Source organism: Mchenga conophoros, linkage group LG12 (assembly GCF_057382185.1).
Source record: "Mchenga conophoros isolate Kocher_MC1m ecotype Shallow Benthic linkage group LG12, M_conophoros_male_GT1.1, whole genome shotgun sequence".
Taxonomy (NCBI): Eukaryota; Metazoa; Chordata; class Actinopteri; order Cichliformes; family Cichlidae; genus Mchenga; species Mchenga conophoros.
Window position 1 is genome coordinate 26,500,211 of NC_140537.1, and position 14,241 is coordinate 26,514,451.

The following is a 14,241-nucleotide window of genomic DNA, read 5'->3' on the forward strand; positions in this document are numbered from 1 at the left end:
GATGGGTGGATGTGGGTCAGCATTCCTCCTGTAGTCCACGATGAGCTCCTTGGTCTTCTCGGTGTTAAGCAGCAGGTTGTTTCTGTCGCACCACTCAGCCAGACGATCCACCTCCTCCCTGTAGGCGGCCTCATCGTTGTCACTGATGAGGCCAATCACCGTGGTGTCATCTGCAAACTTAATGATGGTGTTGGAACCATCAGCAGGTCTGCAGTCGTGGGTGAAGAGGGAGTAGAGGAAAGGGCTCATCACACAGCCTTGTGGTACACCGGTGTTCATTGTGATGGTAGATGAGCAGCGGTTATCCAGCCGGACATGTTGGGGGCGGTTGGTCAGGAAGTCCAGTAACCATTTGCAGATGAGGGAACTGATACCCAGGTCTGTCAGTTTCCTGATGAGTTGTGAGGGGTGGATTGTATTGAATGCTGAACTGAAGTCTATAAACAGCATTCTGGCGTAGGTGTTGTTGTTGTCCAGGTGTGAGAGGACAGAGTGCATTGCGATGGAGACTGCATCCTCTGTGCTCCTGTTCCGGCGGTATGCGAATTGGTGGGGGTCCAGGGTGGGGGGGAGACAGGATTTGAAGTGTGCTAGGACCAGTCGCTCTAAGCACTTAGTGATGATGGGGGTGAGTGCTACTGGGCGGTAATCATTGAGGCAAGATGGGTTGGAGTTTTTGGGTATCGGGACGATGGAGGTGGATTTGAAGCAGGCCGGTACCACAGCGTGGGCCAAGGACAGATTGAATATGTCTGTGAGCACTCCTGCAAGCTCCCCAGAACACGCTCTGAGAACACACCCGGGGATGCCATCAGGGCCTGCAGCCTTGTGGACATTGATCCTGCTCAGCACCGCTCCTACATCGGTGGGGGAGAGAGTCATAGGTTGGTGGTCTGGCGTCATGTCTGCTTTGGTTGTGGTTGTGGGGTTCCCTCGCTCAAAACGAGCATAAAAGTTGTTGAGCTCGTTTAGGAAGGAGACATCAGAGGATGCGGGAGAGGGTTTGGTGGTCCTGTAGTCTGTGATGGTCTGACAAAGAACCCAGGACTGTTGAGCAGCTAGAATCCTGTGTCACACAGGAATGGGACAGCTTTCCTCTCCCAAAAGTCCAGCAGCTGGTCTTTCCAGACATTTCTGGACTGTTGTTAAAAGAAGAGGTGATGCTATGAAGGGTAAACACAGTCCTGTCGCAACTTTTTTGAGACATGTTGCTGCCATCAAATTCAAAGTGGCCTTATTTTTCCTTTAAAATGTTACATTTTCTCAGTTTAAACATTTTTCTAGGTTCTATTGCAAATAAAATATGGGTTTATGATCCTCGAAAATCATTGCATTCTGTTTTTTATTTACATTTTATACAGCGTGCCACCATTTCTGGAAGTGAGTTAAATTTTGCAGCTGATCGGAAAGTTAAAAAGTGCTAACGTGAATACAAACTACCGCATACCATTTCTCATTCATAGATGTCTTTCCTGACATACCACTGCAAATCTACTGCTGATAAGCTGCCTTTTTCTCTTCCTCTCCTGAGCGGCTGTGTTTCTCTTCCACACTTCTCTGTTTGTCTCTTCTTATTAAACAGGAACAACATTGGACAAAAAGTACATTTTTTGCAATTAAGAACTTTGTTCTCTTTTGGTTACCACATCAAGAACCAAAGTTTATCACAACGTTAGCTCTCATTATTCCTTCATTTTCTGTAGTTTTTTTTTCTTAGCTTGTTTTTTTTCTTATCCACATAAATAAATTCTCCTGAATTTTTTAACTTACATAACATCATCTTTTTTTCACTGACCGCTCTTAAAAAGTTGCCATTTCACATTGTGCTCTGAGTCGCTTGTTCCTCCAACAGCATCACTGCCTGGCAAGATATAGTGAGACATGTGACAGAGAGTGAATGGAGATGCTTTCAATAAGCGCTATTGTTGATGTCAGTGTGACAAGAGAGATTAGGGTGACCAGATCTCAACAAACTAAATGTAGGACAAATCCAGTGTTTGTCTGAGACAAAGTGGGACATGTCAACAATGCTGGGCGGTAGACAAGTATATTTTATTTGAATGCAACTTTTCCATTACCATTGTAAAGGAAATATAATAAGAACAATAGGAAGCTGAAGTTTGGTCTCATGCAATAGTCTATCTCTAGTGACAGTCTTTGGGTTTCAGTAGGGATACATCCATTGCTTGGCATACCTTTTTTGAGCTATATCTAACAATTGTAGCAAGTTTTAGCCGAATATGACACACACATATTTTATCATTACTACATACTGCTGCATCCTTTTATGTGTCATAGTTTCCGTCATATTCACCATAATCTGCAAAGCTTGTGTCTTTTTGGTAACTTCCCTGATTGGCATAGCATTAGACAGGCTAACCTTAATTTGATTATAATAACAAGCTTTCCCTCCACATGCACTGGGAAAATAAAAATGCAGTTCTGTCCCAAATAAACATGGTCATCTGGTCATCTTAAAATAAATTTTAGGCAACCTAATTGGTCAAATGTGAAGCTTTTAATCACCAGATACACTTGAACTATCTATATATAATAGTATTACTACTATTACTACTTATTATCCTTTAGCAGTCCTACATGCCAAAACTGTGAAACACCAAATCATAGTCCACCTAGAAAGCAAAGTGTGTCTCCAGTGTGCACAAAGGAGCAGTGTGCCCCTAAATCAAATTTGCTCTGTGGGGTTAGGAGTTTAGTCAAACGAGCAACAATAGTCAGCTGTCTCTGAATTTTTCATATCATCACATTCCTCAAAACTGCCACCATGTGTATGTTACTGTTTATGAATATCCAAAATTATGTGGGAATTACCGAGTCTTTAACAGGAATTGAAACTGTACATTTGCACGTGAGGTGATTTTAGACATTCAGGAAGGAGGAAGTTTGTCTCTAAGTGGAAGTTAGAGACTGATCTTTGTACAAAATATAGTTATTAGACTGCATTAACAGCCTATGAGACTGATTTGAGGTCAGGTTAGTATGTAGGTTTGTTTATGTCATCTACCCATTCTGTCATACTTGGAAATGAAAGCTAATATAGACTTCTCCAACCAGCAGTGGTTATTCCATAACCCTGGCTGGTAGAGTTCCATGGTAGTTACTATATAACCAGAGACACTATCAGTGATCCTTTTAGAGAAACTTTGGTGTGAGTGACCTTTGGTGTGCTGGATCCACCACTTAGAGATTAAACAAGTTGACAGAGCTTTGTTCAAATTACTTTATTGGACCATTAGCAGCAGGTTTGTTTTTTTTATTTAAACTTTTTGTGATAATTTGTAGTCATAGAATTTATATTTTCAGATAACTAAGCTGCTTGGTTGCGCTGGGGGGCTAATGCATCTCAAACCTTCTGTTTGAGAGGGGAAGCAAGTGAGGAAAACAAAGCTGTCTATAAGGTAGAGATGCTAAAATGGCTCTTTTAGACAGGGGGTAAACACAGGGCAAGGAATAAAGATCAGTTTGAACTGTGAATCCTGCAAAGCTACTCAGTTACTTTTGGCTGCTTTCTTGTTTCCCTAACAGAGCACCACAGGAAATGGATCCACATGTTTGATTTGGCACAGATTTTATGTCACAACTCTTTCCTGACACAGCCCTGCCATGGGCTTGGGACTGGTATTAGAGTCACACCAGCTCGTGTCCACCTGAGGGTGGGTTTGTGTGTCCAACGGGTCTTGAAATGGAGTTCTTTCCATGCTCTGTGCAATATTTTTGGCTCATGTGCAATATCCTTGGTATGTGCAATATTTTGGTCCCAGTAGAACTACCATCTCCACCCTAAATGACCATAGCCCCTCCACCCTTATTTATTTATTATATTATATAACTGCCCTTGTATACAGACCCACAATGTTTCTGTTTCAATGTTTCTTACACATACACCATGTATATAGTTTCACTCACATAAATGTATACATATACATTGCTTTTTATTTTATTTTACTTATTTTTTTCCCCTTGTTGTATATTGGTTTCTCTAATTCTTACTTTTGCACCTTTGTGGTCCTGCTACCCAATTTCGCTGTGCAAGAAACTGCACAATGACAATAAAAGGCTCTAAGTCTCTTTTGCATGTAAGGTAAATGTGTTAACCACCACACAGAGTGTGTTAATACGTTAAAACTCCAGTTAGCCACAACTCTTTTGTGTAATTTGATAATTAACTAATAATTTACTAGTCTAGTCTATAACTAATGGACGGGTGGAAGCACATTTTAATTTGTTGTCCACTTTGACCTTACTTCCAGCAGAGACCTCTCCTGCTTTCATCTTCATTTAGAAATGTTTTTAGTTCACCACAAAGAATCACAAATGTCCTTATGATGCAAACATACTGTAGCTGCTTTTGCATTGAGATTAAGATAATACTTTAACTATTTCTTTAACTATTAGCAAGTGCATAAATGAGGTGATTTACCCTATTTAGGATCACAAACCAAAATTAAACAACTTTAGTACATCTGAGCTGATTTTTGTGTGTTCTACTGCTATTACTGAGTGCTAAAGAACTAGCTAGCATGCAGGTAATTAAATCAGGTTGATGGGATTTCAACTCTAAAGAACATTCTTACCTCAGTCATTTGCAACCACGGGTGACAAATGTGTAGTGATAGTCTGCCTGTTAGCATGCTTACTGGTGCTTACCCTATATATATCCACATATCCATAACATCACTTGGAAAACAAGTATCCTTTGATAAAATCCTCTACATTTGCATACTTGCGGTTTAAAAGGTCACCTAAACTAAATGACAAGCCAAGCCAGTGTTTTGTATTAATAACTTTTAGGTTTTAGTGCAGATTCAAATTTTCCAAATCATCATCACTCTATTCCTTCCCTCTTTTTCAGTCCTTTTATTTTCCCACGACATTAAATTAGCTACTCTGCAGCAGCAAATTAGTCTAGTTTTGTAAAATAAATAAATAAATTCCCAAGTCACTAGTTACTTGCATTATATCTACTCTGTATTTTTGAATAGATAAGGCATAAAAGGATTAGCTTATTTTCTTTGATTCAAAGTAGCAAAATGACATTTTCTTTATTATTTGTCTCATTTCTTCCCAGTATTGGAAACGGTACTTTTAAAAGCTTAAATGTGGACAGAAACATAGCAATTTATACAATCTATAAAAGAAACCAAAAAAAGTCAATAAACTGTATTTTACATAGATTAAATTATATCGGGGAAATTACTTAACAGCAGGTAGCAGCAAAACTCTAAGGCAAAAATAAACATAAGATGAGCACAAGATTTCTCAGTTCACTCTATTTTAAGGGCAGTCTTGGTTTTCTTATTCACAGGTTTCAGGCCGCTAAACGCCTGCTTGCAGTGCACACACAGACACTCTTTATATTCTGGGCAAAAGGAATTCCATTCATTCATGATGCATTAAACCAATACGCAAGAGTAACCACATTTCCAGAAGCTCACACTGTAAATTAAAACATAAAAATAACTTAAACTCAACATGCTGTGTTTTGTTTTACGGCTGCATAATAAACAGCATTATGTTGGATTTAACTAAAACTCGCCAGGAAGTCATGCTTCTTTTGCGATGCAAGTCTCATCCTCTGTAGTGCATTTTCTTCCTGTGACCAAAGTTTCATGGCTACACTAGGTAGCAGCTAAAGCCTGCAGGCTGTTGCAATGGCTACTGCATGGTGGCAAAACGTGTTCAAGACATGCACACAAAAAACGGACAACAATTTAAAATAAATTCTTCAGTTCCATGGATTTAAAGGATAGAGGTCCCCACACTGTATTGTCTGTTGGGCCTCATGTTCACTCAGTGCTGCCATAGTGGTTCCCATTGGAAGGGTTGTCCTGTAAACTGGCATGTGAGGCTTCTTCCTCCTGTGTCACCACTGGCTCCACTGGTTGTGAAAAGAAGTTTGCGACACAGAAAACCTGCAGGAAACGTGAGAAAGTTAGTACTCTAGTATTGTAACTGTACTAGAACTGTATTTAAAAAAAGAATAATAACATGAAACTTACTGTTAGAACAGCCACTATACCGCCCTGCAGAAGGCCAGCGAACACATCACTCCAGTGATGTTTGTAATCGGACACCCGAGATAGACCCACATACACTGCAGTAGCAATCAGGAAAAACTGAATGGTGGGACGCAAAAGCCTCGCCCATTGTGACCTCAGCCGGGCTTGAATGTATAGCTACAGTAGCAAGAGAGCAAATACCAAAGATTTTAGTATCTCCTCTTTAACAAAGCAACAAATCAGTTTGTATTAAAGACAATATATACTTACAACAAGGAACAGCATGCAGTACATAGAGAAGGATGAATGACCAGAGTAGAAGGACAGTCTACAATAAATAAACGAGAAATTGAAATTTAGAAGAAGAAAAAGAAAAAAAAAAATCAGCCTTTTATGTTTAAGTCCTTCTGTCATAATCAGTGTCTAAAACTGTCCTGTTGTACACCATCCATCCATCTTCTTCCGCTTTATCCGGGGCCGGGTCGCGGGGGCAGCAGCCTAAGCAGAGAAGCCCAGACCTCCCTCTCCCCAGGCACCTCCTCCATCTTATCCGGGGGAACACCAAGGCCAGCCGAGAGATAATCTCTCCAGCGTGTCCTGGGTCTGTCCCAGGGCCTCCTCCCGGTGGGACATGCCCGGAACACCTCACACAGGAGGCATCCTTGTCAGATGCCCGAACCACCTCAGCTGGCTCCTTTCGATGTGGAGGAGCAGCGGCTCTACTCTGAGCCCCTCCCGGATGGCTGAGCTTCTCACCCCATCTCTAAGGGAGAGGCCAGCCACCCTTCGGAGGAAGCTCATTTCCGCCGCTTGTATCCGCGATCTCGTTCTTTCGGTCACAACATACAGCTCGTGGCCATAGGTGAGGGTATGGACGTAGATCGACCGGTAAATTGAGAACTTTGCTTTTACACTCAGCTCCCTCTTCACCATGACGGACCGGTGCAGCATCTGCATTACTGCGGCCGCAGCACCAATCAGTCTGTCGATCTCCAGCTCCCTTCTCCCATCACTCGCAAACAAGACCCCGAGATACTTGAACTCCTCCACTTGGGGCAGGAACTCATCCCCGACCCGGAGTGGGCACTCCACCCTTTTCCGGCTGAGAACCATGGCCTCAGATTTGGAGGTGCTGATCCTCATTCCCGCTGCTTCAGACTCGGCTGCAAACCGTTCCAGTGCGAGCTGGAGGCCCTCACCCGATGAAGCCAACAGAACCACATCATCCGCAAAGAGCAGAGATGAGATTCTGAGGCCACCGAAGTGAAAGCCCTCCACTACTTGGCTGCGCCTAGAAATCCTGTCCATAAAAATTATGAACAGAATCGGTGACAAAGGGCAGCCCTGGCGGAGCCCATCACCCACCGGGAACGAGTCCGACTTATTGCCGGCAATGTGAACCAAGCTCTTGCAACGGTTGTACAGGGATCGAATGGCCCGTAGCAATGGGCCAGACACCCCATACTCCCGCAGCACCTCCCACAGGACACCCCGAGGGACACGGTCGAATGCCTTCTCCAAGTCCACAAAATACATGTAGACTGGTTGGGCAAACTCCCATGCACCCTCAAGTACCCTTGAGAGGATAAAGAGCTGGTCCAGTGTTCCGCGACCAGGACGAAAACTGCATTGTTCCTCCTGTATCTGAGGTTCAACTAGCGGACGAACTGTCCTTTCCAGCACCCTGGCATAGACTTTCCCGGGGAGGCTGAGGAGTGTGATCCCCCTATATATTACTCCTTTCTTATTGTTGGGGATTTTAATATTCATGTGTGCTGTCCAGATAAGCCTATGGTTAAAGACTTTTTGAATCTTACCGATTCTTTTAATTTAGTTCGATGTGTGTCTGCACCCACGCAACAGTGTGGCCACACTCTCAATCTGGTTTTAGCCCACTTATTGCCTGTTTTTAATCTGAAAGTCTCCGGCCACCAGACGCTCGCCCTCGGGCACCCTCCCCGGGCCTTTCAGTCCGCCAGGGCCTCCGCTCCTGGGCAGGGTTTACCTGGGCAGGGTAAACTGTTCCCTCGATGTTTTTCTCATAAGGGTCGTCTGAATCGCTCTTTGTCTGGTCCCTCACCCAGGACCAATTTGCCATGGGAGACCCTACCAGGGGGCAAAAGCCCCCAGACAACATAGCCCCTGGGATCCCTGGGACACACAAACCCCTCGGTAGCGATTCACGGAGAGGCTGTTGTACACAGTAATTATTATTAATGTGGGTGTATTTCATATCTCACTTGTAAACAGCAAATGCTAAACAGTACAAAAAATTATAGGGCAAATGCACTGCAACAATCACACCACATTAAATCAAATAGGTTTCATTTGGTTTGTGCTCAGGATCTTTACCTGGCTTCATCCACCAGAAATTCATCCCCGCTGCAGGTGAAGTTCACGATGTATCCACCAGCTTTGCAGTTGATACGATCCCACACTGGGTTGCATACAGCCAGGAAGTTTGGCCTCAAACGACCAATGGAGTATTTGGCTATGTCCGTCAGAGACTGGCTGGCAGCAGCTCCAAACACGTAGCTCCCCACAGCTTTGTAAAGACATGAAATATACTTGGTCCCCAAAGACTGGTTCCTGACGCGTGACAGGTAAACAGAAAGGCACTCTCCACATACGATCTGAGGAAAAAGATCCAAAGTGGGGGGAAAAAATAGTCACACATGTTGACCAAAGGCAAAATAAGAGGCTTTGGTTGTAGAAGAATACTCCTGACTTACTACAATCAGTGTGAAGGGGATCATGACTCCTCCCAGCAGCTGGTAGGATATGGTGTCCTCTTTGAGCGGGTACCTGATGGACTCATCGTTACAGAAGAAACCCCGTTTGAAAGGGCTGTGTTTCGGGGTAAGGATAAAAAATGGAAGCCCAACTAAAAATAAAATGGAGCAAATGGAACAATTTCAGGTTTCAGCTCATCTTATGTCATTAATATTTGCAATGCTGCTGCTATACAATGCTTTAAAAAGTGTGATGATTCAGACACAGGAAACATGATCTGTCTGGATCACACAGAAAATCTTTCTTCTCAAAGAGACACTTTCAACACTTCTTCATTGTGAGATTTCCCTTTGTACTCCTCCCAAAAAGGGCATACTATTTCATAATTAACTGCCTGAGGCCTTGAATTACTGCAAAAACATTTTTTCAAAAAGTAACCAGGCAAATCTGTGAATATACAGCACGTAAGTCACATGTTTAGCGTTAAACACTGAACCCATCATGTTAATCTGTACAGAGAACACCATAACATATGAAACGTACTCTGACTTGTGCCCTTCCCTTCCCCTGTGGCTTCTTTAGACATTACAAAACTGCACCGTCTCTTGGCTAAACTGAAAACAGTATTGCAATAACAGGTATATTTCCAAACGTGAAGACTGAGGAATCATTGGTATTAATGCTTTTAGGCTAAATGACCAAATATAGAGTCACTGAAGCACAAAGTAAATCGTTCTGAAATCCTGAATAAACTTGAACTTACTGTTCAGGACATATGAGGTATAATCGTGCAGAAATTTTAATTACGCAGATCAAACAATAAAATAAGGAACCAGTTCATTAACTAGTTTGTTCATTTTCTGTCTTCTTTGTTGACATCAGGTTGAAATCTGTTCAAAAGTACAGTACAGTTTAAAAGTGTACTGTTTTGTTTTCATTTTAGTTAGTTAGTACAAACATCTTAATCTTTGTCAGGGATTTATATGGTCCCCTGGCCATATGGTCCCCTGCTCAACCAGTCAGCTAAACTGGCATCCCCACCATCGTGAACTTTAGAGCTTAACATGCTAAATTGGACCTGGAGAGTCTAAGAGTCTAAGCTCTTGGATTTTGGGAGAATTTTCACAGTTTGACATAAAGGTGAATTTGTCAGAAGCTCCACTTCACTCCAAGACTTGAGCAATGTGTCTACATACAGCTGATTGCTCCAGAGCAGCAGAATGACAAAACTTCTGCTTTTAAAGATAAACACTTAAAGCTCACACTTGCTGATGAGCAATTAATCAAGTGCATTTCACTAGCAGCACAAGGCCGCTACTTACCATCTTAATTCCTAGGAAGCAGCAAGGGTGTAGTTAGTTTTTCACAGGCCTGCATGTAGTCTAGATATATAAGACTATATATACACATGCACCTTATCGAAGTATGACCATAATACGCTATATGTTATTTCAGAGATGAACACTGTACATCTGTTTGTTTGATAACTGTAAAAAAAAAAAAAAATTTTTTTAAAATCTGTAATCAGTGCACAGAGTTGTTCAGTCCTACTTTTAACACAGCATTCAAATGCTGCTTATACAATGATGCATCCAGTATTGTTACTGTTTTGCATGGATACTTTTACAGCAGTACACCTTAAATGCAGGTATTAAACTCATTTCACGTAAATAAATGGATTTCAACATTTCTTTCAATTATAAGTTCTGTTTAAGAATTAAAAACAGGGTAAAAATCAGAGACTCAGTTTTTCCAGTCTGACTGGTGCCAGCTCCAAAACAAAACAAGCAATGAGATGTACGACTCAGCATTGCACAGTCAACCACAAGACCCTGACTAAGCAGTGAAGCAGGAGTTCCTTGTAATCACAGGGAAGGGCTTGAGTGTCTGCCTGTATCTGTCCTTATCAAACACGGCAACTATCAAACTGAAGTGAGTGTCCCAGATACAAGGTTCAAGGCTTTTACAGCTATCACTAAAACTCCAGTCATTGTCTTTTATTGCATGATTACCTCAACACTGTCGGATCCCTTTCGCAGACGTGCACCAGGCTCTGTGCTATGATTACATTTCAAACAGTGGGCTAAAAATACGGCTTTGCTCGGGAAACACAAACAGGGTGGGACGTTATCGCCCTTTTTCCATCTTCCTGCCAGGTTACCTAAACCTCAAGCCTTCCCATGAGCATTTACATAATATATATCCATACCATTTGAATAGATTTGCTTTGACATCAACTTTATCTAACGTCTCTCTGACAGATCACTCCTTTAAATTCAGTTTGATGTAAAAACAAATACTACGAAACAACTTTTTTGTTAGATATTGGTAGCCGATGAATAAACAGTTTAAAAGATGTCTTCAGGTTGGGACAGAATTTGATTTACATACCCAGGATAAGACACGCGATATCCAGCGCGATGAGAGGGATTCCCGTGGATTCAAACATGTTGCTCCTTCTTGCTCTGGGGGTTTCTGCCTTTAGAATAAATGGACAGTCCCGACTGTCTCGGCTGCTGATCGGCCGTCGGCTACTTTTTGGAGTGACGAGATGCAGTCTATCTGCTGCACATGTCTCGCTACTCAGTCCAGAAAATTAAAACACACCAGGGTCATTATCCTGGAACTGCCAAAGAGCTTCTAAATCTACCGGGGAGGTAAAATATACTCTGGGAGTTTTTTAAAAAGGAAGAAGAAGAAGAAGACACTTAACTAAAGGCTAAATCTAATCTAAAAACACCACCACACACGTGACGAGCCTCTCACCCTTTGAGCTGCTCACAAACCATCATAACTCAGCGGGATTTCTTCTGCTCATAATACCCTCCAGCCCCAGATGAAATATTACCGGTGACGCTGTGACACAAGCGCCTCTCTCCAGTTGTGATTAAAGATGCCTTCACTGACAGCTGGGAAAATATGCAATTTCGCTTGATCCGCCATTCAGGCCTACCGATACATAATAATCGAATTCGGCTATTTTAACGACAATTTAAGTGGATAATTAATCAGCACATAAATAATGTTTGTAATAATGTTCCTCCCCTCCTGTTTTTAGGAGTTTTTTGAGGGGCTTGAGACTTAAATCGCAACAAAAACCAATAGAGATGAAAGTTTGTTTAACCGGTTTTAGGGTTGTTTAATGCAAATCTGTACAGTTCCAACTGGTGACAGGTTATTTACTTAATTAACAGGATATCAAAATAAGTAAAAATATACAGACAGGCGCAAACAGACTAAAGTCCTGTTAAGTTAAGAAAACACCATGAGGAGTTTAGAATCTCTTTTTGCCCTTGGAAACATTTTGTTGAATTTCCGAAGGATGCCTGAAGGAAGCACTCAACGTGGAAGCGGTAATAGGAATCTTAGACCTATGGCGTGCCTGTGCTCTCTGCGCCAGTCATGGGCCGATACAGAGCTGCTCCTCCCTCAGGAGCTGTAATGAGGTTTCAACGCCACTGCTATTAATAGGAGAGAGCTTCCGTGGGCCTAATCGGTCAAACATATTGATCTGATGCAGCAGGGTTTATCCTAGTATTCCTCCTCTGTGCGTTTAAGGGTCTGTGAGTTGAATCACCCTACTTCTCCCTTGATTTGCGATCTCAGTAAATCCTTTTCCTGGTGAATTTATCGTTTCGGTCCTTAGTTTTAAGTATTCTTTACTACAGCATGATGTTCATTTCTTAAATTGTGGTTCCAAGAAGAGTAAAACTGATCAGATTATGGTTTCACGAACCAGCAGGTGACCCTGCTGCTTCAGGGAGCTTCCTCGGGTTGAGTATGTGTAGCAAGCATTTGAAAGAGAACCAAAGCACATTTCCTGTTGGATCAAAACATGGGAAATACTTCTTCCTCGAACATACAGTGTTGTACTGTTTGCCTTGTTTAGTGTTTTGGGGTTTTCCTGGAAAACTGCAGGGAGCTTTAGGGATAGTTTTTGCCTCTTCATTTTCCTTACTCACTTTCAGGAGTTGGGGAGGACCCAGAACCAAAATTGCTTCTTAAATAGGAACTTTGCAAAGTTAAAATAGACCTGTTCTGTTAAATGACGAGAGGAGCGGGGAAAAAAAGACAGCATAGGCGACTCCTGATGAAACACTCAATGCGTCATGGGAATCCCCCAGCAGCCCAGACCTATTGCAGCATAACTAAGGGAGGATTCAGGGTCACCCGATCCAGCCCCAAATAAAAGTTTTGTCAAAAAGGACAGTTTTAAGCCTAAACTTAAAAGTAGAGGCGATTTCTGTCTCCTGAATCCAAACTAGAAGCGGGATATGGGAGAGGGGTCTGAAAGCGGAATGCTCTGCCTCAGGCTCTACTTTTAAATACTCTAGGAGCCACAAGCAAGCCTGCAGTGTGAGAGCAAAGTGCTCTAATTGGGTGATGCGGTCATTAAGATAAGATGCAGCCTGATTAATCAAGATCTGGTATGTGATGAGAAGGATTTTAAATTTGAATATGGATTTAACGGGGAGCCAATGAAGAGAGGAGAAATATGCTCTCTCTTTCTAGTCCCTGTCAGTACTCTTACTGCAGCATTTTGGATTAACTGAAGGCTTTTTGGGGAGTTTTAGGACATCCTGATAATGATGAATTACAGTAGTCCAGCCAAGAAGTAATAAATGGATGAACTAGTTTTTCAGTGTCATTCTGAAACAGGGTGTTTCTCATTGTTACTGATTAAATGCAGAGCGTCGTGAAAAAGGTAAGTGAAACTGCAGAAAACCCTTATAAACGTTTATAAACCTTTCCCCCAACAAATAGGGAAGTTTAGCTAAACAGAGCAGAACAGGTCTGACAGTTTTCCCATGGTTCATCTTTTAAGATCACGTGAAGTTCACACTGACCAGCAATACTCCTGCAACCACACAAAATAGAATGCTGTTCAGCTATGGCAATAAGGTGTGGAAAATGAGGACCAGAGAGAGAGCAGATCTGTTTCATGAACAGGCCACAGAGATCAGTGGTTATAGCACCAGGGCCTTTGGATCTGACCATAATCAAATGGGGCCATAACTGGATATGACAGCAGTCTGCAGTATGAATTTCTTTCATAGACTTCATCGATTCTCATATTTGTTTTGGGGGGGTTTTCTCCCTCAGTCAGGTTAAGTTGCCTATAATTTATCTTAATACTATTTGTGATATATTTCATGTTTTGGTTTCCCTGTTTTGCAAAACATTGGATAAAATAAAATGTTTTGATCTGTTAATCCTGTTTAACTAGCAAAACTCTTAATTACAAACCCTGTTTTTCCTTTTTTTTTTCTTTCCTTTTAAGATGGTTAAGTAAGAAAGATCAGAAAAAAGATCAGAAGAAAGTGGCAAAGCACCTTAAAGTTGTTTGCCAAACTCAAAAAATCGAGGAAAAAAAAAGATGAGGAGAAAAATGAAATATTTCAAACAAAGACACAGTTAATGCTGGCAGTTCAGCTTGTGCTAGGCAGCAGTTTAGGTCACTGGTTGAGCAGGTGCCTGTATGCCATAG

At 41.9% G+C, this 14,241-nt stretch overlaps 1 protein-coding gene across 1 annotated transcript; it reads right to left on the bottom strand.

Annotated features, from left to right (window-relative positions):
* Positions 1-1,682: 1,682 nt before the first annotated feature.
* On the bottom strand, positions 1,683-11,625 carry plpp1b (phospholipid phosphatase 1b). The gene is made up of 7 exons (XM_085294833.1): positions 11,520-11,625; positions 11,145-11,332; positions 8,753-8,904; positions 8,373-8,653; positions 6,291-6,348; positions 6,021-6,197; positions 1,683-5,933 (listed from the first exon to the last, which is right to left on the bottom strand). The coding sequence occupies exons 1-7, from the start codon at positions 11,543-11,545 to the stop codon at positions 5,808-5,810; spliced, it is 1,008 nt and encodes a 335-aa protein (XP_085150959.1). The 5' UTR covers positions 11,546-11,625; the 3' UTR covers positions 1,683-5,807.
* Positions 11,626-14,241: the final 2,616 nt, after the last annotated feature.

Coding starts and splice junctions, on each gene's coding strand:
- plpp1b (XM_085294833.1), bottom strand. CDS start 11,545: ATGATGGTTTGTGAGCAGCTCAAAGG. Junction 11,333..11,519: donor GTTTGTGAGCAGCTCAAAGG/GTGAGAGGCTCG, acceptor TGGACTGAGTAG/CGAGACATGTGCAGCAGATA. Junction 5,934..6,020: donor GTATAGTGGCTGTTCTAACA/GTAAGTTTCATG, acceptor CGTTTCCTGCAG/GTTTTCTGTGTCGCAAACTT.